The sequence below is a fragment of the Oenanthe melanoleuca genome, chromosome 3 (genome assembly GCF_029582105.1).
Source record: "Oenanthe melanoleuca isolate GR-GAL-2019-014 chromosome 3, OMel1.0, whole genome shotgun sequence".
NCBI lineage: Eukaryota > Metazoa > Chordata > Aves > Passeriformes > Muscicapidae > Oenanthe > Oenanthe melanoleuca.
In genome coordinates, this window is record NC_079336.1 from 23,739,880 (window position 1) to 23,766,711 (window position 26,832).

General features: G+C 40.6%; 4 protein-coding genes across 7 annotated transcripts in view; 2 read left to right on the top strand and 2 right to left on the bottom strand.

Moving 5' to 3' along the window:
• ZNF451 (zinc finger protein 451) overlaps positions 1-4,759 on the top strand; it is a 34,346-nt gene extending 29,587 nt beyond the window's left edge. For all 3 annotated transcript variants that reach the window (XM_056486658.1, XM_056486657.1, XM_056486659.1), the window contains exons 14-15: positions 1,564-1,641; positions 3,624-4,759. In XM_056486658.1, the coding sequence (XP_056342633.1) occupies positions 1,564-1,641; positions 3,624-3,694 (149 nt within the window). In that variant the 3' untranslated portion in view covers positions 3,695-4,759. The remainder of the gene's footprint in view (positions 1-1,563; positions 1,642-3,623) is intronic.
• LOC130250834 (translation initiation factor IF-2-like) lies at positions 1-21,984 on the bottom strand. Its single transcript, XM_056486945.1, has 6 exons — positions 21,970-21,984; positions 18,396-18,504; positions 11,985-12,285; positions 11,066-11,787; positions 7,648-7,784; positions 1-86 (listed from the first exon to the last, which is right to left on the bottom strand). Exons 1-5 carry the CDS (start codon positions 21,982-21,984, stop codon positions 7,657-7,659), a joined length of 1,275 nt encoding a protein of 424 aa, XP_056342920.1. The 3' UTR covers positions 1-86; positions 7,648-7,656.
• Positions 11,398-19,574, top strand: BAG2 (BAG cochaperone 2). The gene is made up of 3 exons (XM_056486662.1): positions 11,398-11,698; positions 17,325-17,434; positions 18,347-19,574. Exons 1-3 carry the CDS (start codon positions 11,535-11,537, stop codon positions 18,745-18,747), a joined length of 675 nt encoding a protein of 224 aa, XP_056342637.1. The 5' UTR covers positions 11,398-11,534; the 3' UTR covers positions 18,748-19,574.
• The window catches only part of RAB23 (RAB23, member RAS oncogene family), a 17,035-nt gene continuing 11,596 nt past the window's right edge, over positions 21,394-26,832 (bottom strand). For both annotated transcript variants that reach the window (XM_056486660.1, XM_056486661.1), the window contains exon 7: positions 21,394-25,991. In XM_056486660.1, the coding sequence (XP_056342635.1) occupies positions 25,852-25,991 (140 nt within the window). In that variant the 3' untranslated portion in view covers positions 21,394-25,851. The remainder of the gene's footprint in view (positions 25,992-26,832) is intronic.

Below are 26,832 nucleotides of genomic sequence, written 5' to 3' on the forward strand. Positions count from 1 at the left end.
CAAGAATTGAGTTAGGGAGTGATTGCTTCAACTGTTCCACCTCTAACAAGTATAAAACTTCTTAGAGCGGTTTGACATTTTCCAGGCTGGAAGATTAAAAGGATAGTTAATAAGGGAGAAGCCACTTGCAAAAAGCCTTTCCTTTGCACTTTTTCCTCCTTTTCTTTAGTAATTGTAGTGACTGCTTTTGGAGGAGGAGGGGGTGTGGATTTTTCTTTCCTTTGCTTTGGAAAATGATATAAAAATTAGTATCTCTTCTGTTCAGAAGTAGTAGGCAGCACCAAAAAGAGTTCACAGTCAGTCTGCCAAGTGAGTGGAGAAATACCATTTTAACTGCAGTGTATATCTGTCTATTTCTGGCTTCTTTTTGGGCTGCTGATCACTGTTTGACATCAGCTGTTGGAATTTTTATTCCTGGAATTGGGAAAGTCAGCAAGGTTCTGCTCAAACAGGTTGTATGTCAGAGATTTGAGAACAAATTTTGGAAAGCATACCTGACAGTTTGAATAGTAAGTTGGGTAATTCAAAATGCCAGAGGTCACAGCGTCAGTAAATTAGATGGCTGTATCGGAAAGTTCTTTGCTGGTTCATGTAATCACAAGTACATTGATGTATTAATAAATGTGATGACTTCAAGGAGGGTGCTTCTGTTGGTATGACTGTAGCAGTCCTTGTTGATTGCTAATACTGTAAGACCTCATTAGAGAGACCATCTCCCAAAATAGCAATAGCCTGTAGCAGGAGGAGAATGAATGCATAACATGACTCATTGGCTTGGTTTTTAACCTGTACTTTACTGTGCTTCTGTTTCATGGGGAAAAAATCAACCAACAAAAAACTAAACCAACTAACCAAAAAAACCCCACACCACTTTAGGTACACAAATCCCTACCAGACACTTCAAAATAAAGCCATCATTCTGGAGCAGGAAACTAGCCTTGTGAAGAGTGTTATTAAAAAAGGGAAAGGTTGTGGAGTTTTGGCTGGGCTGGGTTGTGATGAATATTAACAGATTAAACTAAGTCTGTCAACTTTCTGCTTATATGAGACTTGAACAGCAACATCTGCTGAATTGCACTGCTCAGTTGAATTTCAGCACTCCATTGTTCAAATGCAGTATTTGGGCAATAAAAAGCAGCTGCAGTCGAGTGTAGACAGAGACATACTAAGGCACTTCTTCTCATAATTAGATGCTTGATACATTTTATAGAAAGTGAGTAATTTATAGCAAATGAGTAATTTTTAATAACTGAAGATTACAAAAAAAACCCCACAAATGCAGTGGACACAGTAGCTTCTGCACCTACTATTTCTTGTTACTGCTTTAGCATAATAAAAAATTGAAGGAATCTGCCTCTAGCTATTATGGGGAGAAGGGGAAGAAGGTAGCTGAAAACTGTCTCTTGAGTTGCTGTCTTAAACTACCACTGGAATGTATTTTTATCTTGATTTTCTTTTTACAGTAATTTCAAATCAATTGATGTTACAGTAAGCGAAATGCAAGAGAGCTGTTAATATCTTTATTAGAAGCAATGTGTAATTTATTTCATTTGTGCATTTAAGGTTCAGATAGTGAAGAGGATGAAGATATGAAAGAAACAGTGAAGCGGAGCTTAGAAGAAATCAACAAACAGGGAGAAGGTCTGTCAGTTTTTTCTTTTCTGTGTTCTGAGCTCTGTTATTTATGGAAGATACAGAAACTAAACTTAAAATCAGTTTTACAGCAAGTGACCTCTTAGGAATACTCTTGAAACTATGCTGGGCAGTCTTGAGTAGTGAAGAATGCTATGATGAGTTATAAATAAAAAAAAATTCCTAACCAGAAAAGTAGGCCAGCAGACTAAGAATCTGTTTCATTGGACACCACAGGGTACCAATGAACTAAAGACTTGACTGAGTTCACTTTGTACCAGTTTAATATGACTGTGTTGTCTCAGAGCAGAGCTATTGACTAAATAGTTGAACTTCTGAGTAAATAATTCAAGATTAGATATCATTTCACAATAAAGCATTCTGGTCTCCTGAAAGAGCTGTAGAGTTATGCACAAGGTTGAATCAGCATCACATCTGTCTGTCCACGTCCTATCTTACACTATTTGGAATTGTTTTCATCCTTTTGCTGTTGAGTTTACTGGTGGTGTTTGATGTATGTAGTCATGCATTTTTGATGACAGACCACAGTGTACTTTGAAAATAATTCATTGTTGAAAGACTTGATTCTACCCCTCCACCTGATGGAAATAAACTAAAAACGGCCCAAAAAAGTTGTATAAGCTCAATGATAAAACTGATTACTGAATCATATGTTCCCAGAATTTATTCAGTTTTAATTTTACCAGCTATTACTAAATACTGTTGTTAAATGTCCAGTATCCATCTCCAGCACTGAAAGTTTGGTGCATTCAGGCCTCCTTAGTACTGGGACAGCAGTGGCATTTGGTGCATGCAGGAGGTCTCAATTCTGATGCTGCAGTGCAGAGGCATCTGACCTTATGAAGCAGCCTGGCTGCAGATGAGTCACAGCTTGGACATTATTCTAGATTTTTGCACAGTGGCTAAATAACAACATATTTTAATGCAAGCAGTTGGCTGCAAATGGTTTTCTCTCGTTGTTTGATTTTGTTTGTTTCTGTGACCATGTAATATTTTTAAGCAACTCTCTTTTATTGGTAGATCTGGATATTACAGGAAAGTCCAGATGCATGAGAGAACAGTCAGTGATATGATCTCTCAAATCTCAGCCTTGCATAAAACAGCGCAGCAATTATTAAAGTTTTAACATTCTATTTCGTTTTTCATAAGAATAGGCTGATCTTTCTTTTTAAAAGGATGTGTTTGTGTCCTCCTAAAGCAGAAGATTAATAATTCATGAATGACAGTGTGTCTGAAAGCTGCTTTAATTTTTCCAGCTATATTATTGATATTAATATTTGCTGCATGTACAAACCTTGTCAAGTTTATGGTATTTGATCACTTACACCAAGCAATTAGTGCCCAAAACAACCTAAATATAATGCAAAAAACAGAACTTTTTTCAGTATTATGAAAGTTGTTTGAGGTTGTTAAGAAGTCAGATGAGTGCAATAGATTTTTCTCCCCACCATCAAAACTGTTACAGTCCTGATCTAGACTGTTCTTACTGCTGATAATGACTTTATCTACTTGTCTGGCCTACCTAGTAAGAATGACAACACTGGTGCCAAGTCAGAATGTAGGTATGGGTATATCTCTGGATAAGGAACTGGAATGAAAATACTGAATACTCTGCTTGTTGTGAGTTTGTGTTTTTTGTTTTAATATTAATTTATTTTTCTAGTTGGTTTTTTGACCAGTAAATGCATAGTTGCATTATGGTCTTAAACTCATCATTGGGCTGCTCCTGGTTAATACAGGGAAAAGTTGTAGAAGTGTTTTCCATATTTTGTAGTGTTGAAAAGATAGCATAAAACAGAAGCAGAGAAAATATTTTCATCTGTTTCTTAGGGGCTTTTGCAGTCTACTGACATTGTCCACAGAAGTAAGTTCATGGTTTATGTGGTAATATTAAGGTAGTGGCTTATGGCTAGTTATCAATTGCAGTTTGAGATTACAGGGTTTTTTTGGTTTTTTTTTAATTTATGCAGAGCTGCAAGATGCAGAACTGCAAGATGCAGAACTGCAAGAAGCTATCAAAAGAAGCCTTGAGGAAATGTAAACGAAGATACTTCAGTACACTAACACCATGCCATCAGCACTGCTTACAAAAATGGAAGCTTGTTCATTTATTTACAAGGGTTCAAAAATGCCACTTCTAAAATGTCTGTAATTGTTAGATAATTAATCTCATGTCCTCTGTCATACTGATGAACATCTGGAGTTTATTCATATTCACAGCAATGTGTTATGTTTGATAAAAATAAATTAAGCCTTTTCCTATTTGTTTCTAAGAGGTGATGACTAAGTCTCTCCAATTTAGCTGTTTAAAATTGTTGCCTAATTAGTAGGCTGGTCTTACTAGGTTATTGGGGTTCCTGGTTGTTCAGGTTTTTTTTCTTAAATTGGTTCTTGTATTTAATATTTTTGTCACAAAATGTCATTGTCTTTATTTACTTTTTCATGTGGTCTTTGCAAGAGATAAAAATAGTAAACTCCAGTTAACTCAGATTTGCCTGGCTAATCTTGTTATAAAGAGAAGCTTAGATCCCAGGGTTGTTGAACATATGGCCTAACTCTTGCCTGTGGCTGGTCTCACTTCATAGGCCATAATTTTGTCTCTGTCCTTTTTGTTATAAATGTCAGAATCAGAACCACAGGCTGTACAAGTTAGTTTACCAGTTCTCTTTTTATAAATGTGTATTTTTTTTCAGTAGTGGTAGAGTATTTGGACTTGATGGTCTAAAGTTTGATGACTTCATTGCCTCTCCCTTACCTGAGGCAGGAACAATTTTTAAGGGAACAGAATCTAAATAAAGTTGTAGTTTCTGTTTGGAATACATGTGAGAAGATTTAAACTGTAATACTTCTGTATAATATGGTCTTTGCTCTCTTCCATTCATGAAGAGATAAACTGGATAAATACATGTAAATGTGCTAATTATTTTTGTACTGTCTTTATTTTAAGTGAAATTATTTCTGTTTAAAATTATCTGTCATCTTTCTCAGTTTTGTGTAAAAATACCTATGCAAACTGTCCAGCTTTACCAGCCTGTTATCCTTCAGTTAATGATTTCTGTCAATCAGTAAGAAATCTCAATGTAATAAAATTCCAGTTAATTCTTTTTTATGATTCACTCACCTTTCGAGTTTGCTTCTACCTGCTGTATCCTAAAATACTTACTATACAAGTAGATACTTTTTGTGGAGAATAAGATGTGGGGAAGACTGGATTTTTCTCACTATTCCAAAGAGTCAGCATAACTACAGTGGTTTGTCATCATGGTTAGAAAAGCTAGAAGACTGACACTGGTTTATTTCTCACAACTCTGATGTAATTGCTATCTCTGAAGCAAGTAGAATGAATGAAGAACCTTGTGAGGTATCTCAGCGTTCATTAGGAATTGTACAGCTTGAAGAAACTGTTCAGATGCAAGAATATAGTTGGAGCACTTACAGCGCATTTGAGTGTGACTTCCAAGTGTTACAGGGTGAACAGGACCTCTTAGTGGTTTTCCCTTGTACCTGCTGCTGATTTTCCTGCTGCCAGTCTTGGGTTAATATTATACCTGGTAAAATTCAGGTGTGTAGTTCACACTGCTGCTGAGAAAGCCTTATTCAGGAGATTCTGAGCTGTCCTTAGCTACTGACTCAAGCTTAAATCGGTTCCAGAATTTTTCCTGCCCAGTGCTTCTGTTAAATGGTGCAATGAAACAGAAAACAATTTTCATCCTCAAAAGCATCTCCATCCAAGTTATAGAAGCTTTTGGGCAAGTTTTTTTTCCATGTAGATCCTCAAGTTTCAAATACCTTTCACATAAAAAGATGTTTCAGTCTGAGAAAGTTCTTTGGCTCAACGTTTAAAAGGTTTAAAACCTGAGTAGATCATCTTCTCCAGAGTCTGCTATGTTAGAATTTGATTATATGCTTTATTTCTCATAACATTTTATTCTGTCATAAATGTAAAGTTTGCTTGTACCTGATGAGCCATGACTTAATTGGCTGCATTAAAAAAAAAAGTCCTGTGTGCATACATACTCTGTATACTTGAAGCTCCACTTATTAAACACATTGCAATAGCCTTGTCATTTGCATACCAACACAAGTGGCAAATCCCAACCTTTGCTGCTTAGCTTTTATAAAACAACTAGACAGAGTTCTACTTTCTCCATTATTTCTATGATAAAAGTAGTCTTCAGAATTAGCAATGTCTTGAAATTTGGACTCATTTTGAAGAAACTTTTGGTCTCATTGAGTTTCTCTCTTAACTCAAATTTTTCTTTGTGACATTTTCTGCCATCACAGGCTTGTGATACTTCTGTTTCCAGAAGAACAGAGAAAATTGGTTTCTTAAAACATTGCATGTACAGACATGTGACTTGTTACTCACCAGCACCTTGTGGTTGAACACCTTCAACTGGAAAAGTTGTCTTGTAAATGTGTTTCAGAATTTAATGGTTTTGTCTGCTGAGTCTTGTTTAACTGGCTGAAATTTTTGAGGTTTGTCCTGCATATGCTGAGAAATCTGCCTGCATTTACAAGCACAACCTGTCTGTTAAAAGGGGCTTGCCCTGTACATTTATACTAGAAGTGATTTGTCATGCACTTTTCAAGAGTATTTACTTTTGTGGTGATGTTTGAGTTCATCCTTCATTAGCCTAAAGTAATTCAGTAGTGCTTTTTTGTATTTATCTTTAATGAGGAAAAAGTCTAATCTCCACCTGACTACCACCAGCTGTTCATTTTAATGCTCTTAATTTCTGTGTGGTGCATGTGTTAAATTTTACAAAATTGAAACCATGACAATTTGAGATTGGCCCTTAATTCCTTGGCACTTCGTGTGCCACATTCTTATGAAACAAAATCCCTTTTTGGTCATATTAAGAGACAAGTGAGATGCCAAATAAGTCACTGCAATTAAAGTCGCTGGAGTGCTGAAGTGTTACATCCGCCTGGTTGCTTCTGCTATTTAATAATATTTTTAAAAGGGATATTAGCTGACTCTAAGATACTTGCCTTGTATGCATTTTTTGGGTGGTGGGTTAATTTTCTTAGCTCTTCAAGGAACACAGAAATGACCACCACTGTTCTTGCAGCGGTCATGGAATGCAAACCTTTATGAAATCTTTACCAAATATAGTGAAGTTTATAGAGGTATGAAGTTATGCCATTGTCTTTCTTAAAAGGAAAGTGTTCTATCATCTGCTTGCAGTGTCCTGGCTATGTTTACAGAGACTGCTGTAAATTGGAAGGAGGTGAGGAGGATGAATGATTAATTGTTTCAAAATTAATTCAGAAAAATTGGCTGACATTAGCACAAAATTTTTCTGGCGATTCTTTCCAGCTAAGTAGCTTTATGAAAGTCTGCATTTTTCTTTGGTATTTCTAAGCCCCTTCAAGTTTCCTGTAGAAATTCTTAATTCAAGTGGTTTGGTGCTCAGTAGTAACAATCTGGATTAAATAATATGGCCTGAGATATTCTAAAAGTGTACATAAACAAGTCAGAATATTTATGGTAAATGGCAAGAATGTGCCAAGTATATACTTGAGCGGCAAGGCTCTGCATGCATGGAAATTTAATGTAAGGTTCCTTTTGTAAATCTGCAAATTTGCTTTCACTGACTGCAGTATCCTAATTTCTGATAGTCCTTCCCTTTGGTTTTTTCCTCAGAGTTCCACTGTCAATCAGCCTAGCATCTACAGCTGTACAGAATGCAGTGGCTCATTAAATCGTCGACTTTGCTCCAGTGAGAATGAACTGCTGCATGCCCCAAAATGGTCATAGCAGCTCTCAGATTGCTCCTGAGAGAGGGCTTCATTCAGACTTGTAACAGGCCTGGACCTCGGGGTCTGCCTACACAGTAAAACAACTGTGGTGTGTAGAGGCAACCCAGGGCTAGTGTTAATTAGCATTGGTAACAATAGCAGTAAAGCACAACAGCACAGGTTCAGCAGGTGTGAAGTGAGGGGGCAGCCTACTGTGATAGCACACATGTATTTTGATTGAAAACATACCCTGAAAAGTCACGTTGGCCCATCTTTATTGTTATTGTTAGGGTGCTGGGGAGACTGCAGTCTGGTTTTGGTTGGCTGGCCCGAGCCATGGATGCGTCCTTCAGCCACATCTGGGAACTGTTGTGTTTCCAGAATATCTGCACACAAGGAAGGTTCTTAACCACAGAATGGTTTGGGTTGGAAGAGACCTTAAAAATCATCTAGTTCCAGCATGCCTGCTGTGGGGAGGGACACCTCCCACTAGACCAGGCTGGTCAGAGCCCCTTCCAACCTGATTTTGAACACTTCCAGGGATGGAGCATCCACAGCTTCTCTGGACAACCTGTTCCAGTGCCTCACCATCCTCACAGAAATTTCTTCCTGGTATCTAACCTAAATTTCCCCTCTTTCAGCTGGAAAATACTAAGTTCCTGTAGGTGAAGGCAGGAAAATAATCCTTCATGGCATTTCTTTGGGTGTGGACTTTGTCTTTGATCCTATTCCATGACAGCTCATGTGTAAGTGTTAGGGTATGTGACAAGGTATATATCAGGTTTTGAAATTAGGCAAAGTGGAAATAAGGTGCTATTTAGTTGTGTTACAGTTTGCAGTGCTTTTGGTGTAGGTCATCTCCCTGACTCTGGGACTTCTACAGATCCATCAGATGTCTGAGACCTGGGAAAATTGCTCTTTCTGCTGTCTCAAGGGACTTTGTGCATATGAATGAGACTTCTGTCCATTGCTCTGTTTTGCAATCAGCACCCATCTTTTACAACGCTGTAGTTTAAACAAGAGACAGCCAGTGTTTTCACTGCCATGATGGGAAAGTGGGAATAATGGGATACACACCCTCTACTCACGTTTGTCTGGTGCCCATAGCCAGAGCAGGGCTGTGCAGTGCTTCACATGACCACGGTGTGGGGACATGGGAGAAGACAGGGATGTTAGCATGGCATCACCAGCAGTCCTGATCATGCTTCCACTGATGGCAAGGAGGAGGGTGAAGTATGTGCTTTGTTTCAGGTGTGGGGGGGCTTTCATCCTCCCATTGCCTTGTGGCCCAGAAGGACCCAATTCCTGCTTTTCGTGTCCCCAGAATTCCCTCAACTCAGCTGTGAATCACTTTCCTTCCTGTAGGGATGGATTCCAATCTTTCTAGACCAACCAGCTGTTATTTTGGAAAAATTATACCAATTTTCCCTTTACATACCTTTAGTCCAAAAATAGAGGGGGTGGGGGCAATCTACTCTAGAGAGCAGGAAAAGCAGTTTTCAAGGTCCTTCCAAGTCTCTGAGAGGGAAAATATCCCAGTTTTCACAAACAGTAATTTCAAGACTTGTCATGGAAGACCATTTTTTCCTTTTAAATTTGCATTTTGTTTCCACAGTTTTGCTATTCTTCCTCATAATGTTAAGTGTATTTTTGCTGTTAAAGGGGGTAAGTCAAGTGTGATACATTTGGACGCTTAGGGCCATTCTGTGCCTCTAATTCAGCTGTTCTAACTCCTACCTGTGTGCAATTAAACCCCTGTTTACCTGTTGAGGAAAAAAATGTTCAGAGCTGCTCAACTGCTTTGATTTCTGCTTTTTAAACCCAATCTAATTGATGCTTAATAAATTGGTATGGGAAGAATAGAAGGATTCCAGGAAACAAAAGGTGGCAAACTATGTGTCATGACTACAAATGGTTTCTGTTTGGGGTGGGAAATGGTTTTTAATTATCTTCTGTGGAGAGTGTAGAGAGATGGATGGAACAATTGTTCAAATGAAGTTATTTCCATGAGCTCACAGGCAATGAGCCTTGCTTATCCAACCATGTAAAACAAAGAAAATTCAAGCAATTAATTTAACGAGAGTACTTGGGACATGATATCATTCTGAATGGACAAGCCTGAGAAAACAGCTATTTTGAATCACAGCAGGATAAGCATACAAAACAGTATCCCTGTGCAACAAAATCCCTCTTAGCTGAGTGCCAAAAATTGGTCTGTTAGAGCCATGGGGTATTTGCCCAAACCTCGACTTTTGGGATGAACAAATTCCTTTTTAAATACTCACAGTAGTGGCAAGTAAAACTTATGTGTGACTTGAATTGCTGATGCTTGTGAGAGAGAAGGTGCCATTTCACAAGGCAAGTTAAATATGTTCTTGGGACAAGTCATTACTGGAGGTAGATCCACAATCTTGGCTACCATGAAATAGCTATGTCTTTTCTTTCTATCATAGAAAGAGAACATAAACCACTTTTCTTTCCAGTAAGCTTTTTTTTTGTAGAATCTTACAATAACAGCTGGTGAAACAGCTTCTTTTCTGTAAGTAGTAGGGGGCTCTTACAGTTGGCAGGAGAAATATGCACTATGAGTAGCAGTATCTGAAGTACCTTTTTTTTTTTTTTTAGGAATTCTGTTCAGATTCTGTTTGTAGTAAGGGCTGTCTCTGGTTTAACTATTCTCTCCTTTCAGGCTTTTATTTTTTATTGTTTCTTGCACTTTCCACTGTTTTCAGTTTTGTAGTTTAGTGTTTAATTAGCCTTAAATAAAACTAACAGATGGGTGGGTTCTTGTTTTCTTTAATTACAGAGCAAACCAATGAACCAACCATACAGATCAGTTCTAGAACACAAATCCTCATACTAACAGCTCCCATCTCGCACAAAGTTAATATAGATTTTGAAAAACGTTATTATTCAATAGCTATCCCGTCCTTCTGGTTGAACTACAGCCAGAGTTCATAACGCTTTTGGGTGGTCCAGGTTTTGTTGTTTTTGTCACAAAGGGGAGTGGAGAGAGGAGCAGGGCAGCCCGGGGTCTTTCTGTGCCCCAGACGGTGACAGCGAGGAGCAGAGGCACCACACGCGGTGGTGGCGTGTCGGGGTGTGCGGTGGCCTGGCGGGGCAGGTGCGGGTCACACTGCGGTGTCGGGCACAGCAGGGACACTAAGGTGTCGGGCACAACAGGGACATTAGGGTGTCGGGCACAGCAGGGACACTAAGGTGTCGGGCACAGCAGGGACACTAGGGTGTCGGGCACAGCAGGGACACTAAGGTGTCGGGCACAGCAGGGACACTAAGGTGTCGGGCACAGCAGGGACATTAGGGTTTCGGGCACAATAGGGACACTAAGGTGTCGGGCACAGCAGGGACATTAGGGTGTCGGGCACAGCAGGGACACTGCGGTGTCGGGCACAGCAGGGACATTAGGGTGTCGGGCACAGCAGGGACACTGCGCTGCTGCGGTCTCTGCCCCTCTCTGGCCCGTGAGCTCAGCCGGCCCGGCGCTGTGCGCGGACAGGGAGGCGTGTGGGGACAGACAGGACACACAGGGAGCTCCCAGAGCAGGGATCGTAACCAAGGGTCTGGAGAATCTGTCCTAGCAGGAATGCCTGAGGGAGCTGGGTCTGTGCAGACTCGAGAAGGGGACCTCATCAATGTGACTACCTACCTAAAGGATGGGTGTCAAGCAGATGGACCAGCCTCTTCTCCGTGGTGCCAAGTAACAGGACAAGAGACAATGGGTACAAACTGATGCACAGGCAGTTCCACCTGAGTACGAAGAACTTCTTTACCTTCGAGGTGCTCGAGCCCTGGAACTGATTGCCCAGGGAGGTGGTGGAATCTCCGTCACTCGAGAGGGGGCGGGGAGGTTGGACCAGACGGCCCGGTGGGTCCCTCCCAGCCTGGCCCGCCCGGTGATCCCGCCGCCCCGGGCCCAGGCGAGGCGGCCCCGCCGCGCTGCGTGAGGCGGCGCCCGCGGGCCCGGCGCGGGGGCGGGGTGGCCGCGGGGGCCGGCGGCGGGGCGGCTCCTTCTTTGGCCATGAGCGAGGTGCCGGCATTCGGCCGCCGCCGCCGCCTGCGGGACGCGGGGAGGGAGCGGCCGCAGCGAGGTTCCGCCGGCGGCAGCGGCGGGTGGGATGGCCCAGGCCAGGATCAGCGCCAAGGCCAGCGAGGGGGCGCAGCAGCAGCCGCAGCAGCAGCAGCAGTCGGGCGGGCAGCTCCGCGGCCGCTTCTACCGCTCCACCTCCATGGCCGACCGCTCCAGCCGCCTGCTCGAGAACCTGGACCAGCTGGAGCTCAGGTGGGGCCCGGGCCGGGCGCTGGGAGGGGGCCGGGCCCGGCTGGCCCCGAGCCGGTGGCTCCGCACCGCGGGCCGGAGCCCTCCCTCGGCTGAGGGGGTGGGGGCGGTGTGAGGGGACCGGGGGAAACGGGTTCTCCTTCGTGGGGGACAAAGTTTAAAAATAGGAGCTGCTGCTCTAAGGTGTGCTAGCGTGGCCTGGAAAGACACGAAAATAAGAATATGAATACAAATGTATGAAAGTAGACGTTTTTCAGAGAAGCGCGAAGGGCTGCTTCGGGTCTGTTACCCTTCAGGGTGTGTGTGGGGAGCCTTCAGCAGGCGAGGATGTGCCCGGCGGGTACGAGCCCGCGGTGCATCCTGTCTGTCCGCCCACCCTGTCCCCCCATCCCGCATCTGCGGGCTGGTGTTTTGTAAGAAGATGCAGGAAATCCGAGGATAAAACGTGGTGTCACTCGGGCTCGGAGACTCTGCCAAGCCTTTAAGCTGCAGTGCTGAATGCTGGCATGTGAGGCTTCTTGTCTTCCAAACCTCTCTTTGCACTGACTGGTTCAGCTGTGGATGTTCTTGTGTATGTGTCCACCTCATCTCTGAGGTGTGTTAAAGCGTCTTATCATAAAATGTGCACAGTATTGCGTTCTGCAGCCGAGGTGTGTTTTCCCAAAGTTATTGTAAATGCTGTGTGAATTTCATGCTTGTGCCAAGACATGTCCTGACTTTTTCTGCTACTTGACTTTCCCTAAATAATACCATTTGACTTTTTTGCCAGTTTGGCCTCATGAGAGATGATGCCTTGCTGTTAATCATCTTCCCTGTCCTCTCAGCTCTGCTAAATTACATAGTGTCCTTTCTGAGGTGGATGGATGTGCACGATGCCACTGATTCACCTTCTCTGGTACTGTTTCAACACACCCTTTCCTTCATTACAGCTGCATATTGATCAGCAGCTTTCACAGAACCACCCAGAATGTTTCTAGGACTTTCCTGTAATTAAAAGAGCTCTGTGGGATGCAGGAGTTTTATTTCCCCTTTCTGTCTGCATTACTTTGCATTATTCAGGAGTGGACTCGATGTGCTGTTATATTAGCCTTTCACTTAGCTTGATTAAATTTCCTTGAAGTCCTTTGCAGACTTCTCTGGATTTGACTAAACAAAATTACTGTCTGCAAACAAGTCTCACTGCTTATATCCAGGTCTAGGCATATGATGAATATATAATCCAAAAATTAGCATGAGAATATGCAAAAATGTGTTTTAGATTTGCTGAGTGACTCTGAAACAAAGCAGACAGTTTGGTTAGCCAGCAATTAAACCTTCAATTAAAATGCCCAGTTTGCTGTGGTTCTTTCAGACAGCCAAAATTCTAAATGTGGAATAGTAATGAGAAAAAAAGTCTAGTTTGATAAAAATCACTCAAGTCTTATGGTTTTTTTTTACTGTTCACAACTAATCAACATGCTTAATTTCAAATTTATTTGAATGACAGGAGGGAAAAAGTTCTAAACTTTCTCCTTTTCCAGCTGGTTTTGTTTTGCTATAGACCCTCAAGATGTTGCTTGTAATATAATAAGTGTAAATTTGTCAAACTGAACTACAGCCTTTAGTTAAAACCCTCAACAATCCTCAGTTCTCAAGTTGGTTAAGGTCAACTGAACTCTGAAGCAAGCCTCACCCCTCTGGAAATCACAGGATGGTTAGGGTTAGGAGGGACCTTAAAGGTCACCTAGCTCCAATTCTCTGACATGGACAGGGGCACCTTTCAGTCAACCAGGCAGCTCAAATCCCCATCCAGCCTGGTCTTTACCACCTCCAAGGACTGAGTGTCCACCACCCTCTGGGCAACCTGTTCCAGTGTCTCACCATCCTCACAGTGAAGAATTTCCTCCTACTACCTAAACTAAGTCTATCCTTGTTCAGTTTAAAGCCATTGTAAAATGCTCCAGTTCGAACAACCTTCCTTTTCCTCCCTTTCTTTCCACTGTGAGAGCTTATTTTGCAACAGCAATGGGATATTTTTGTATCTCCCTAATAGGTTTGCAGAGGGGCTTTCTTCTGTGTGGAAAGTGAGCAGGGAAGGGGAATTCATTTGGCTGCCAGGGAGTGTGTGCCCGAGGCAGAGGTGGCGAGGGGGGCAGGTGGCACGTTTGCCCCTTGTAAGGGCTTGGACCTTTGCATTGCTGTGAGTGCCAGGATATCTCAGGAGCAGCTGGAAGCGAAACCAGAGGCTCTGTTCATGAGTCACTGTGTTCTGTTGGTTAAGTGAAAACACAGTTTTAGGTGTGATGATACATGAGATAAGTCAGGGTATTTTTTATCTTGTTCTTTGGATCAATCATATTCCCCCACCATTCATTTCAGTGTTCCCAGGATTGCTCACCTGGGAGTGGATGCTCAGCTGAAGGAGTGAGGGTGAAACTCCCTGTTTTGTCACCCTCCAGTGTGCCTGATTAGCTCCATTTCAGGCAAAAAGCTGCTCCATCCTCAGATGTTTCTTACTTCCTTTGAAAACTTATCTGAACCCCCAGCACATGGGCTTTAATAGTGGGCTGTTTAAGTCAGTAGTTTAAAGGACAGAGTTATTGCAGCTGTCCTAAGAAAGCGGGTGTCAAGTTTCTTATCTGGAAACAAAAGCACAGCCTGGTCCACCTGTTTCTCAGGGGAATGCTCTGCTCATGTAAATGGTATGTAGCAAAGAAAGGCATTGCTCAGCTAATTGCTTACAAACAGGGAAAATCAGAAGGAAGGAATGTCTTTTTCAGTGTTAGGTAATAGACGGACTATTTAGTTGATGTTCAAAACAACAAATACAATCCAAGTAAAAATATGATTGGAGGTTTTCATCTCTGAGGAAAAAAAGACCATACTGATGCATCAAAATAATTGATAACTGGGCATAAATATGAGTATTTTGTGTTCTTTTTTTCTTTGTCTTTTATTCTTTGGTTGGTTGTTTTTTTGAGACTTGGATTGTGTTTCCATCCCTTCTCACATCAGTCACCTCTGTTAGAAGTTTAAATTTTTTTTTTTTTTTTTGAGTTCCCCGTACAAGGAAAGGAAAGATTTCCAGAAACCTGTGAAGTTAAGAAACCACATGTTTTAGGAAAGAAGTTATGAGAACTGACAGCATGGTGTGATGCTGATACATTATTTTCCTCAAGTTGGCATGACTGGTTTCCACTTTTTTGGTTGTTTTTTTTTTTTCCCCGCTAGGGCACTGTTCTGAAAAGACCCTGCACCATTCTTGTGTGGCACTCTATATTGCAGTTTAGGAAATGGTAAAAATAACTCTGAAAAAGCAATTATTGCAAATAAAATAGTTCTTAAGATTTGGTTGTACTTCCTTTAGTAAATTAATGTCAATCAAAGCTCTAGCTGGTGAACTGTAATTTTCTTTTTTGGCAGTATGCAACATGAATTCTGACAGTTTGGCTTTTCTGTCCTACCTCACATACCAAGCTGGCCTTTGGATGCAGTGATATTTTAGGCACTCTCTTTAGAACCAATTCAGATACATCTCTGCAATGCAGCTTTTCCACATTGTTCTTAGGACCCAGCAAAGCCTGTGGAAGTCTTGGACTGATCTACCTACTGAAGGTAGAACTCTAGTTTTTACGTCAGTACAATGATATACAGAATATGATTTTAAAACTCTATCAAAATTGAAATTCTGCTCTTCAAAATTTTAATTTACAACTTTCCAGTGACCACAATGCATTTTTTAATTCTGAAAATACTAGTTTTTTTAAAAATGCATGGCAAGGCATTTTGAAAATATTGCTAGACTTCCTAAATTATAAAGTGGAGACATCTGAAGTATGAAATGACTCTACCTGCCTCACTGCTCTTACTAACCAGTCCAAAATAATAATTAAAAGTATTTGCTCTTGGCATGAATTTGCATTGCATTAACTTTTCCCACTCCTCTTCAGAACAAACATTAAAGGCAAGGCTCGAAGCCTGTGCTTTCACTGACTAAATTAGGCTAAATATTCTGTAAAACAGAATCATTTCGTGAGCAGGCTGCATGTGAAGAGTGACTATATCCTCAAATGCTCCTGTTCTTCTGCTTTCACCCTCTTTTCGCTTACTGCCGTTTTCCTGAAGTTACCTGCCTTCAGCCAGCCTGTGAGGAAGGAGCAGCAGCTCCGTTCCTGTCTCAGATGATGTGACCTCATCTCCAGAACAGAGTGAGCCACTGCTGTCTCAGGGCAGTGCCCAGGAATGTTGAAGAGTATGGAGCACCTAAGAGACTTAATAATATTTTGGTTTGTTTCCCCTTTTCTGGCCAGGTTTCATAAACATTTCAGGATAGATGGATGGATTCTCGTGATGCAGCTAGACCTCCTGAGCTGTGCATTGCAAGCATCTCAAACCATCAGCCAGGTTCACATGATATTCTTGTTTTTCTGTGCAGCCTGTGAATGCAGAGTTGATGGTTTTGGTGCAATAAATTTCTATGCAAGCTCCTACCCTCAAGTCTCAGAGAAAAGCCAAGAGAATGGGATATTTCCCTCTTTTGTATCAGGTCTTCTAAGTGTTGCAGTAGAGTTCTCCAGTGTTCTTTTCCATATTATGCAGCTGAATGCAAAAGCCCCCCCCCTTTAAAACTGTGGTGGGGAATAAGACATGAATTAAGAAACTGGACTCTGATTTCTCATGTGGCATTTTCACATTGCCCACGGTGAGCTGGGTCTGTACTTCATGCCAGGAGCAGGGCAGGCTGTGGGCACAGAACCACACACCTTACCAAGACCTAATAATTACAGGGACAGCAGTTTCTGATGGAATTACCCCTTGGCCTCACTGCATTACATGTGAGTTTCAGCACAGTAATGGGACTGGAGTAGGGGTCTGGTTTCAGGAGTTTTGTGCTTCCTTGCAAGCCCAGAAATAGGAGCTGCTCCCACAGAAGGTTCCTCCCTGTGTGAATCCCAGTGAGCATCATCCCATGGGAAGCACCAGTGACAGTGGGGCCAGGCAGTCCAGCATCTTCTCCCAGTGGCCAAGGCACACCACTTGTGTCCAGGAAACCCTTTTCATGTTAGTAAAAGTGTGTGAGCTTTGTCCCGCTCACAGGGTTTTCTCCTTTGTGAAAGGGGTCGTTTGGCGCGTTGCAGTTTTCTTGAGTTTGTTGCTTTGCAGGTGGATTACATGGGTTCTGCTGGCCTGGAGGTGGCACAGGGAGCCAGGGCCCCTTGCTGCCTCCATCTCTACAGCTGCCACCCTCACTGCCAAGTTCCCTGATGGGGATTCAGTCCCTTTCTCTCCTAGTTAGGCAGCTGGTAATAATTGCCAGTTGGCTACAGAACTTCTGCTATGGGACTGTAGTACCATCAGGCTCTGCATATCCAGATTAACCATGGAATAGGACAAAATAGCACTGTCAGTAAAATAAAAGATTTAAGTTTGATAGAATTGCTGTTGTTTTCATTTGCCCCTTCACTTGTTTGGTTTTTTTAAATTATATTGAGTCTTGAAAAGTGAAGATTGAGAAGGTCATTAAATCTGTCTCGTGGATAACTGACTATACTTACTCTAAGCCAAAGTTTAAAACAACAGTTCTTTGCAGCTATATAGCTGAACAGCTATTTTATTATTTAAACATTTTGTTTGGTTCAACCATGTACAGGGTAGAGGCTTTCCGTGATGCAGCATCTGCTATGGAGCAAGAGAAAGAAATTCTGCTTGAAATGATCCACAATATACAGAACAGCCAGGATATGAGGCACATCAGTGAAGGTGAGAAGCTGCTTTCCTGTACCCTCCAACTGACCCAAAGTCTAATCAGCCCATCTTTTAAGGAGCAGCTCTCTTTGCTGCTGGTAAAGGTGCAAGCATTGGAGCCAACTAAGGTTGCTGAAGTGTCCTGAGATCGCCTCTTCCTGACTAAATTCATGCTGTTCAGGTGGATGGACTACCATGAATGTCACTACTGTGTATGTGAAAGCCTATACTCAGTTCACTGACACATTTTCAAAATTTAGATTAACATTACTCTGCTGGAGGAGAGATGATGATGTAGTTGAAAATTATTTTGACTACTGGACAGGAATGAGTGTTACAAAGTGTAAAGCCTGCAAGAACCTGATGATTAAGACCATTGTCGTAGTTGTGTGATTCATGGCTTTAAATATATTCCCTAAACCTGATTATTAGGTGCTTTAAATTGCTGGTTTATTGACTCTTCAAGAGCCTACGTATCAAGTGTGTTGTATTCATATTTTTGAAAACAGAAAACCAGTTTTTTCATGGCCTCTTATTTTATCTGGTTTTGTCTTTATGGTCTTCTTTGTCTAAATCTCTCCCTCAGAATGGCACAGAAGTCCTTAATGAGACAGTTCTGTTACTGAATGTTTCCTGGTAATACTGTATGTTTTGCTTTAAAGTGACATCAGCAGTGGGAAAACATTGCTTACAATTTAGTAGTGTTTAATGCCTCATTTCAAATCAGACATTGGTTTCTGTGAAATGAGTATGACTTGGGAAAATGCAAAAAGCTCATTTCTGCCTTCTGGAAACCTTGTTGATTGTCACTTACTTTAAAAAAAGTTGTTTACTACTAAGTTACAGCAGTTTGAATGTCTTGATGATGCCATTTGCACAGGAAAGTATTTGCCTGTAACCAAGAATGTTTTCTTGTTTTGGATTGAGGTGAGAGAGAAGAACTTAATTTGACTGCTAATCGCCTGATGGGCCGAACCCTGACTGTGGAGGTTTCCGTAGAAACCATCCGCAACGCGCAGCAGCAGGAATCCCTGCTGCACGCCACCAAGATGATCGATGAGATCGTCAATAAACTCCTCGATGATCTGGAAGACGCCAAAATGCGCTTAATGTCACTTTATGGTGCGTGCACGTCCGACGTGCCAGCAGGACCCATCGATCAGAAATTTCAGTCTGTGGTCATCGGATGTGCCATTGAGGATCAGAAGAAAATCAAAAGGCGCCTAGAGACTCTGCTCAGAAACTTGGAAAATTCTGAAAAGTCCATCACATTGCTGGAGCATCAGAAATCATCTGTTCGGCAGTCTTGCAACACCAAACAGGATTAACGTATCCTCCTGGCTACTTCTGGCAAACCACAGGATGAGCAAGTGCCCATAAGAAGCACACAGAAGCCAATAAAAGAATTCTCTGTACGAGCACACACGTATATACACATCCACACGCACCAAAGTATCTTTGATTGCGAGGTGCAAGCATTTAATGGGTTTTGGTAGCATTGGCATTTTCTTTTGGCAATAAGGAATGCTATCAGTTCTTCTGTAGAGTCAATACTGCTCTATTGCAAATTGTAATTGTGCTTCTGCTGAACTGACAGAAACTGAAAATCTAGCCTTTCCTCCATTCTCCTGGGTTTTTTTAAAGTTGTTTTGTCCTATCATGAGATTTCAGCTTTTCTCTGCTGTATACGTAGTATGTGTGAACCAGACTTTTGGGGACAAAAGACAAATCATGGCAATAAATCAAAACAATTAATAAACGGTTTATGGTATTTTCATAAACAACACAGTGTCCTACTTATTACCATTTATAATTTTGCAGGTTTTGAATATTTTGAATAAACCAGTCACAATGCTTCTCTAGAAATAGACAGGTAGCTCCAGTTTGTAACTGAGGAAGTGAAAAGCAACATGTATCCCAGGGATCACCAGCCAGGCTAGAAATGACCTGACTCAAAATCCCCCCTCCATGCCCTGTGAACCCTTCTGCTCTCACAAACTCATTGTAGCTTTGAGATTGCTGCATGGTTTTTAAAAGATAACAGAAAGGGGAATTGTACATCAGCTACTGCTCCACTTCTGCATCATCTATAGAGCTCCATAGATGGTTACATTCTCACCTGGCGAACACTGTATTTGTGTCTTGTGTAGGACAAAACTTTATGTGAGTGGTTTTTGGTTTGCTTTTTATCTTCCACCCTCTCACTCACAGTAACTGCTGTGCATTTTCACTGAGCTCTGTGGGTGTGGGTCAAAAGTTGCAGATTTTAGGGTGTGCCTGGAGTTTTGTAACCCCCTGTAGCCTGGCCAGTCTTGGAGTATTTCACTGAAGGATGGTGGTGCCCTGAGGGGAGCAGGGGGCTCTGTGGCTCAGCCACCAAGTGCTGAACTTGGCTCAGCTGAAGGAAGCCCGAAGGGTCTGACTGATGCCACCAACCACAGCTGCCTTGGTGGCAGTGCCTAGGGTGTTACAGTTGGAGTGTCACACCTGGATGCTCTGAGGGCACAGTGAGAGTTCTGAACATCAGTCTTCTGCACAACCAACAGTCAGGAGCCCTGTGGTTTTAAATGCTTGGATGGACTCAGGTCCTCTGCAGGAAAACTCAAGAGCTGCACTTATTGGAAACCTCAGCTGCCATGAGGTCACTGTGACTGCATCTGATTTGCAGAAATGGCACTTCAGGTGGGTGCTTCGAATGCAGTCCAAGTTCCAGCTTTGAGACTGTGAGAAGTTTCTAAGAGTTGGTGACATTAATTCTGTAATTCCACTTTAAAAAAACCTTCCAGCTATTCAACAGTATTAAAAGTCTTTACAGTAATACAGGGCCTGGGCTGTTTTCAGAGCTCATGCTATGCAACACTTAACTGTACAGATTCTTGTTGCTTAGAATATTCCTTAAATATTTGGGTTTTTAAGGCCATTATAAGGTTATTTAGGCTAAAAGTTTTTTGTTTTCTTTCTTAGATCGTCTTCATTGTACTGACACTGATGCCTCAAGTTTTTCTGTTCCACTTGAGTGTACTTTTCTGTTGTGCTTGAGTGGTAAAGACAAAACAGTCCTATTCCAGCTAAGGACTCAAAGACAATTTCTTCAAACTTCAGGCCCTAAGCATAAACAACATGAAAAGAGGAGGGCAGGCAAACAAGCAAGGAGGATGAAACTTAATGATTCTTCCTTTCATCTTGGAGCCATCCAGGCAGGGGCCACGACTGTGGCACTGGTACTGCCAGGGTGTGGCCTTTGAAGGCCTCTCAATACATATCCATTTTATTACCCTTAACTCTGTGTAGCCTCTGTTCCAGCTCCTCTAGGCATCAATACCTAAAGAATTTTTATTTCTTATAGCACTTGTGCTATTACAGAATTGCAGAAGAGGTGGGTAAAAGGGACAGATGAAGTTCATCTAGTCCAATGCCTCTGTAATGAACCTAAAACATTGCCAATTAATCCTTATAAAGGTGTTAAGCAAACACATTTTCTGTGTTCAAAACTGCATGCAAGAGGAAGCAGGAGTATGTTACTTCTGATATTCTTCAGATACCTGGATAAAGATGCTGATTTATGTTTTACTAAAAAAAGAAAAAATACTAAAACAATGCAAAACCCCCAACCAATAATCACTAGTGACTATTTTCCAGTTTATTTTCAGAAAATGTACCAGGCATCTTTGATATATAAATACTTTAATGCCACTTCCCATGTCTACAATCTTTGACTTAAACCTTGTCACTGTATTGGCCAGACCAATCATGAAAAGCAAAATGACCAGGAAGAGCAGAAAAGAATCCCTATTTTGTATTTCAACCACATGGTAAAGGAATCAGAGGCAAGAGCTAAGTTCTGTTTGACTGTGGTTTCCACACTTGTTCATTTGAGTGCTCTCATGTGCTGCCTTGGATCCCAGCTATTGGCAACACACACACAAGAATCAAGCACACGTTTCTCAATCAGATTGAGGTTGCACAGCTTGTAGTTACAGCAATTTTTGAAATTTAATATACTGACAATTTAATATAACCACAAAAGTAGTGACTTATATCAGACCCAACAATAAGCAAACAAACGTTTAAAGTTGCAGGATGCAACTAGTGTCACAAGAGAACAGCAGAATTAATTTGCAGGGATTTTACAGAACAGCATACACAAGATAATCAGTTTTAAACTGATTCTTCTGCTTGAGGATTTATGGTATGTTGACTTTTTTTTTTAAACCAGTTATGTACATTTCCTCTTTTACCCAGTTACATTTAAGCCACTAGTAACAATGCCTCTTAATCCTCACAATGAGAGTGGTGTATCTTCTGGTCCACAGTAAGTTGTAATTTTTCTTAACTTTAGTTAGTTTGGCAGAAATGAAAAACTATTTATCAGTATTTTCTATAGAAACCTGCGAATGAGCCTAGTTTGATATTAGGATTCATCTTGCTTTTAGATCACTCATATTGAACACTTTGACATGGAACAGAAACAGGTTTCTTTTATTCCATTATAGCACCTTTTATCTTAAATCTAAGCATTGCTGTGTTTTTCATTCTGTAATTTTGATTACCTGCTTGGATGCCATGTTTAACAGAGAATTATTTTCTTCTCTCAATACTGTTTGTGCATTAGGAAGATCTCCACAACTTTTGCTTCCTATAAAAAGATGGTAATGTTGTTTCAATGAACTGGAGCCTGCTGGACCATCCTTACACTAATTTTGGTACAATTAGTGTGCAGGTACTGTAACTTGAACTGAAGGTCTGTTTATGTCTACACTTAGAAAAGCAGCAGGGGCTCTGGTAGTGTCACTGGAATGAGAGCAGCATGTGTGTTGGCTTGCTGTATGAGCTCCCACAGAGGAGAAGGGCAGATTATTCTCCCTGTAAACACCTGGAGCTCTCAGCCTGAAGGGTGCATGAACAGCTTCAAGTGCAGGCTTGCTGAGTCTTGTGCATGTACCCCCAGAGTGCTGTGGGTTCAGCTGCTCAATGCTCTTGAGATTATGCCACCTCTACAGAAATGATGCAAGGGAAAACTTCATGTCAGATGTGCAGCAGCCCAATAATGAAGAAAATAAGAAGCATAAAAATTAAACAGGAAATCAGACTAACAGTGTGGTAATTCAGGCATTTTGACTACAAAAGTGCTGCCTTAAGAAACACTGAAAATAAGAAAGCTTCAAAATTGTCCTAAGTGGAATATTTAATTTTTTTTTTAATTAACCACACACACACAAACACAAAAATTTGTGTGATCAGTCATACAACTTTGAGATTTGCTATTTCCAGTTGGAAATACATCCCTAGCATTACTGCTTTGCATCTAACGATGCCCCACGTACTGGGAGAACACCCATTCACTGAATGGATACAACACAGAAGTGACAAAGCTGTAGTGTCATACTCTTTAGTGAATCTCAATTTCACTAAGGCATTAACAATCACTGAAGTTTCCTCCTAGTGGTAGCTTGATCAGACAAGGGCAAAAACTTGTGGCAAGACCCAGATAATACAGCCAATGAGCTATTCAAGAGGTATAAAAAGAAATATACAGGAGTGCAATGAATTTTGTGTCTTATGGCACGAGCATCTCTTGCTCTTAATCCAGGGTACCACAGGTGTAACAGAGCTACATCCTCACCCACTGTGCAGTCCCAGGGATGCAAAGAGAAGAGCATTTTTATTACCAGCCCTGAACCTGTAGGTTTTGCTAACTGAAACATATGATATTTTAGTGAGTACACTTTGAGTGGGGAATGAAGTAATGTTTTTAATAAAAATTATTCATGAAGGACAACAAAAGTGCTAAAACAGTTAGGTATGTCCCTTATTCCAAAAGGCAAAAATTAGTGCCACTGAAGAGTGATGTGAATACCTAAGGGTTCCTGCAATATGCAAGTCATCTGGTTTACATCTACACACTAACCCCAGTAGAATAAAGAATTAAGATTTTCAAGCAGTGTACATGCAGGGCACTTCCCAGAAAGATGCTAATTTGGGCAGTTTCCATCTCAGTCATATTGGAGAACAAGCACTGCACTTCCTTTTTTCCTCAGTAAAGAAAGGTCCAGTTTAGATTTAGGATGAGATTAAAATGAAAACTCACTGTTACCCAATGCTGCAAATAACTATTCCTATATTAAAGTATATGCACTACATTTCAACATATCTTAAATTTATCAAGTCTGTCAAGTCTCCACCTGTGAAAATTTCTGCTGAGTCATTAAAACAGTAGTTTATAGTGACATACTTTAAATACAAACAGCCTATATGATTTGTACAATGTGCTACAGCATAACAAAAAATAGTACCAATTGTCATAGTACATAATGAAGACTTTTCAGGACACTGTGCAAAGTCAAACAAGGCAAAAAATAGATGTTTTAGACACTTTGTGGTTTTGTTTGTTTTTCATGAAAAATGAATAAAACCCCATTTAACTTGCAGACAGACAATGAAATGTAAAAGTTTTTGTATTAAAAACAGCTGTCAAAATTCTTGATGTATACACTCTACCCTAAGTTGTGAGGTGGCCCCATAATGTTCAATTATCTTATCCCAAGTACCTTACTTCTTAAACTGCTAAGACAGATAGGACTTGACTCCATTTATACACACAGTGATTAAATGTACTTGTTAAAAAATAGAGGCCTTTATCCAAGAGAAAATACAGGAAGCATTACACACAGAAGGCGAGGTGAAGAACATATAGTTTTGCTGCAATAGCAAAAAGGATGGTGTGCCCTCCTTCTTGCCAGCAGCAGGAGACCTCTAACAGATTTTCAAAGAAACCATGGTACTCGGTAGAAAGTCTAATACAGTAAACACAAATAAAGAGTTCAGAGATCTTTTTAGTGTTTGTGCATAACTTGCCACTCACTTCTCTCCCTGAAGACAGTGGGAATAAGAACACATTTCAGTTCTCATACTCATTGACTTAGAAACAAAGTCAGTCACGCCTCCTACATGAATTCACATAGTGAAAAATCCTTCCTTCAAAAATATACAGGATCACTCAACCAATTTTCATTCTCATACACCATTTATAAAACTATTAAAACTCTGACTTTTTAAAGCAGCAGATTTTGCATTTGTCACTGGCAGACTTGTAGAAATCTTAGAAAGTTAAAATTATACCATACAAAAACATGTAAACAAAATGGATAGTTTTTAAAAGGCATGCATGATCTTGAAGAGGATTATAAAGTGTTCATTTTTGCTAAATAAAAGGTATCTTGCTTAGAATTTTTAAAAGCACCTTAGTGATTTAGGAGCCTTAGCTCAAATAATCCTGAAGTTAGATTTGGGCTCCTAAAAATCTAAATCAGTTCTGTAAAATTACTGAAGCACTTTGAAATTTTTTTGCCATGACTCCCATCTTGTAGAATTAGGTTTCCTTAACTTTAAAATCTGAGACGACATTCAAGAATGTCTCTCTAATATAATCAGCTGCAATTTTTTGGATCCCTGTAACTTAGTTATCTATGGTGTCTATGCAAAAATTTCAAATAAGACAAATACTTTGTAACACCATTTTGAAAACTCCTTTTTCATAAGACGACACAGGATAAAACAATCAAATTTGAACAAGAATTTATGTTCCTTCTGAATAGCTATTAGTGTTATTTGTTCAACCTGTTAAGACTGAGAAAAACTTACAAACTTACTTATCTGTAGCATAGCATTAGGTATAAAGGAGCATTTTTGGCACAATACATTTTTAAGTCTAAGCTTTTAGGCCCAGAGAATAGCAAGTTAAACATACACAGTGGCAGCTTGGAAAGCTTCATCTGAAATGCAACATTTTCAAAGGACAATTGGAAGATGCTATTTGATGTTCATTAGCTGATCTCCAAGTAACATATACACTGGAACCAAGCCTAGATATTCATCCCAAATGTTTACATATATACCTTAGCAAACATATATATAATGCAAGGATCTTGCACCCACAGGACTGCTAGAATCCATATTAATATGGTCAGGCATAAAATGAAGTAGTGTTTTTTTGCTCTTCATTTATCTTGGTAGTGTACTGACTAACCAATTCTAATATTTTCTTTGAAATTTAGTTGCAAGGTTGCTACATTACCTTGGGCCATGAGTTACAGTCCGTACCTACACTGTAAATATTATCCTTACGTTAAATGTGCTCAGCAATTCAGCAATACCTAGTTCATAGCTGTGTAAGTAATTCCTTGGAAAAGGAAAAGCTCAACTTATCTGTACAAAGTGCACGAGGCAGCCACGGTTCTGTGTGTTGCCACCAGGTGTCTCACGCCACACAACAAACCCATGGCATCAGCAAATTCATCTAAATGCACCCTCTCAAGGAGGCACAAGATTTGCTAAAGCACCGGTAAAAATACCTCTACAGCTGACTTTATACTGTATTCAATTGCACAACTTCATCCAGATCTCTGAGTTGCTTAATTTCCTCCAAAAGTGGTCTAAGGTATACTGCAGTTGCTGAAAGGACTTCTGTTTTTCTTGGTCCTCTGTTTGTTGGGTTTAAGGTTGATGACATCTCCACCATTAAAAGTGCTACAATTTTGGTTGGAGTGACTTCCACCAGCTGTATTAAAAACACCTACAGAATTCAGACAAGAGAGGTATTTGTATTTGTTTACTACCTGCAACAAAATACATTAACACTTTAGATATAACACCTGCTAAGGCATAATAGAGCCCCTCAAATGTATACACTAGTTTTTAAATCTTATTTTGGGTCAATTTTGCAGCTAAACTGGCAGTAGAGGCAGCTGCAATTACTAGCCAGGCAGTATTTAAAGCTGGTATGCATCTGTATAATTGAAGGGCAGCATATGCACTTGTATGTGTATGTTACCAACTCACAAATTTGTGGTTAGTTGAGTAACATAACAAAGAAAAACATGGTGATTTAAAATTCAGAAACTTTGTTGATATAAAGGTAAGTAAAAGGCCTGAATAAAAAGGGAGTGCTTTAAGGAAAATAAATTACCTGACTCAGAAATGCTTTAAAGAAGAACTAAAAATGCTTTAAAGAAGTTCAGTGTTTTCTTACAGAAGGCAACTTACAAACACTTTCTGATTACATGCCAGATTCTTTCCCCATGAGTCTTTTAAGTCCACACTGACATGAGCAATACCATGTAGTGCTAATTACATTTAAAAAAACCCAACAAGCATCCTTCTCAAATCCTTGCATAATCTTGTTTAAACGAATTCAGTAAAAGAGCACTTGCCAAGCATTAGCTAGAAACTTTCGTACATCAGTTTGACCACCTTGTCAGTGGTCAATCAGTTTGATCATCTTAAAGAGTCACAAAGTTATTTTACAGAAAGAAATAATATCCTAAGATAGGGAGGTAATAATTAGACCCTGATTCACCTTGTATTAACTCCATAAGGAAACAGATGAGACCATAAGCTTTGATGGCACAAAATAC

Bases quoted from the DNA above. Each gene is read 5' to 3' on its own strand.
- BAG2 (XM_056486662.1), top strand. From the start codon at position 11,535: ATGGCCCAGGCCAGGATCAGCGCCAAGGCCAGCGAGGGGGCGCAGCAG. The intron at 11,699-17,324 runs GTGGGGCCCGGG...AACCATGTACAG, and splicing joins CTGGACCAGCTGGAGCTCAG to GGTAGAGGCTTTCCGTGATG. The intron at 17,435-18,346 runs GTGAGAAGCTGC...TTTTGGATTGAG, and splicing joins TATGAGGCACATCAGTGAAG to GTGAGAGAGAAGAACTTAAT.
- LOC130250834 (XM_056486945.1), bottom strand. The intron at 11,788-11,984 runs GTAACAGACCCG...CCACCCCCTCAG, and splicing joins CCCCACACACACCCTGAAGG to CCGAGGGAGGGCTCCGGCCC. The intron at 7,785-11,065 runs GTAGGTAGTCAC...CCTTGTGTGCAG, and splicing joins GCTTGACACCCATCCTTTAG to ATATTCTGGAAACACAACAG.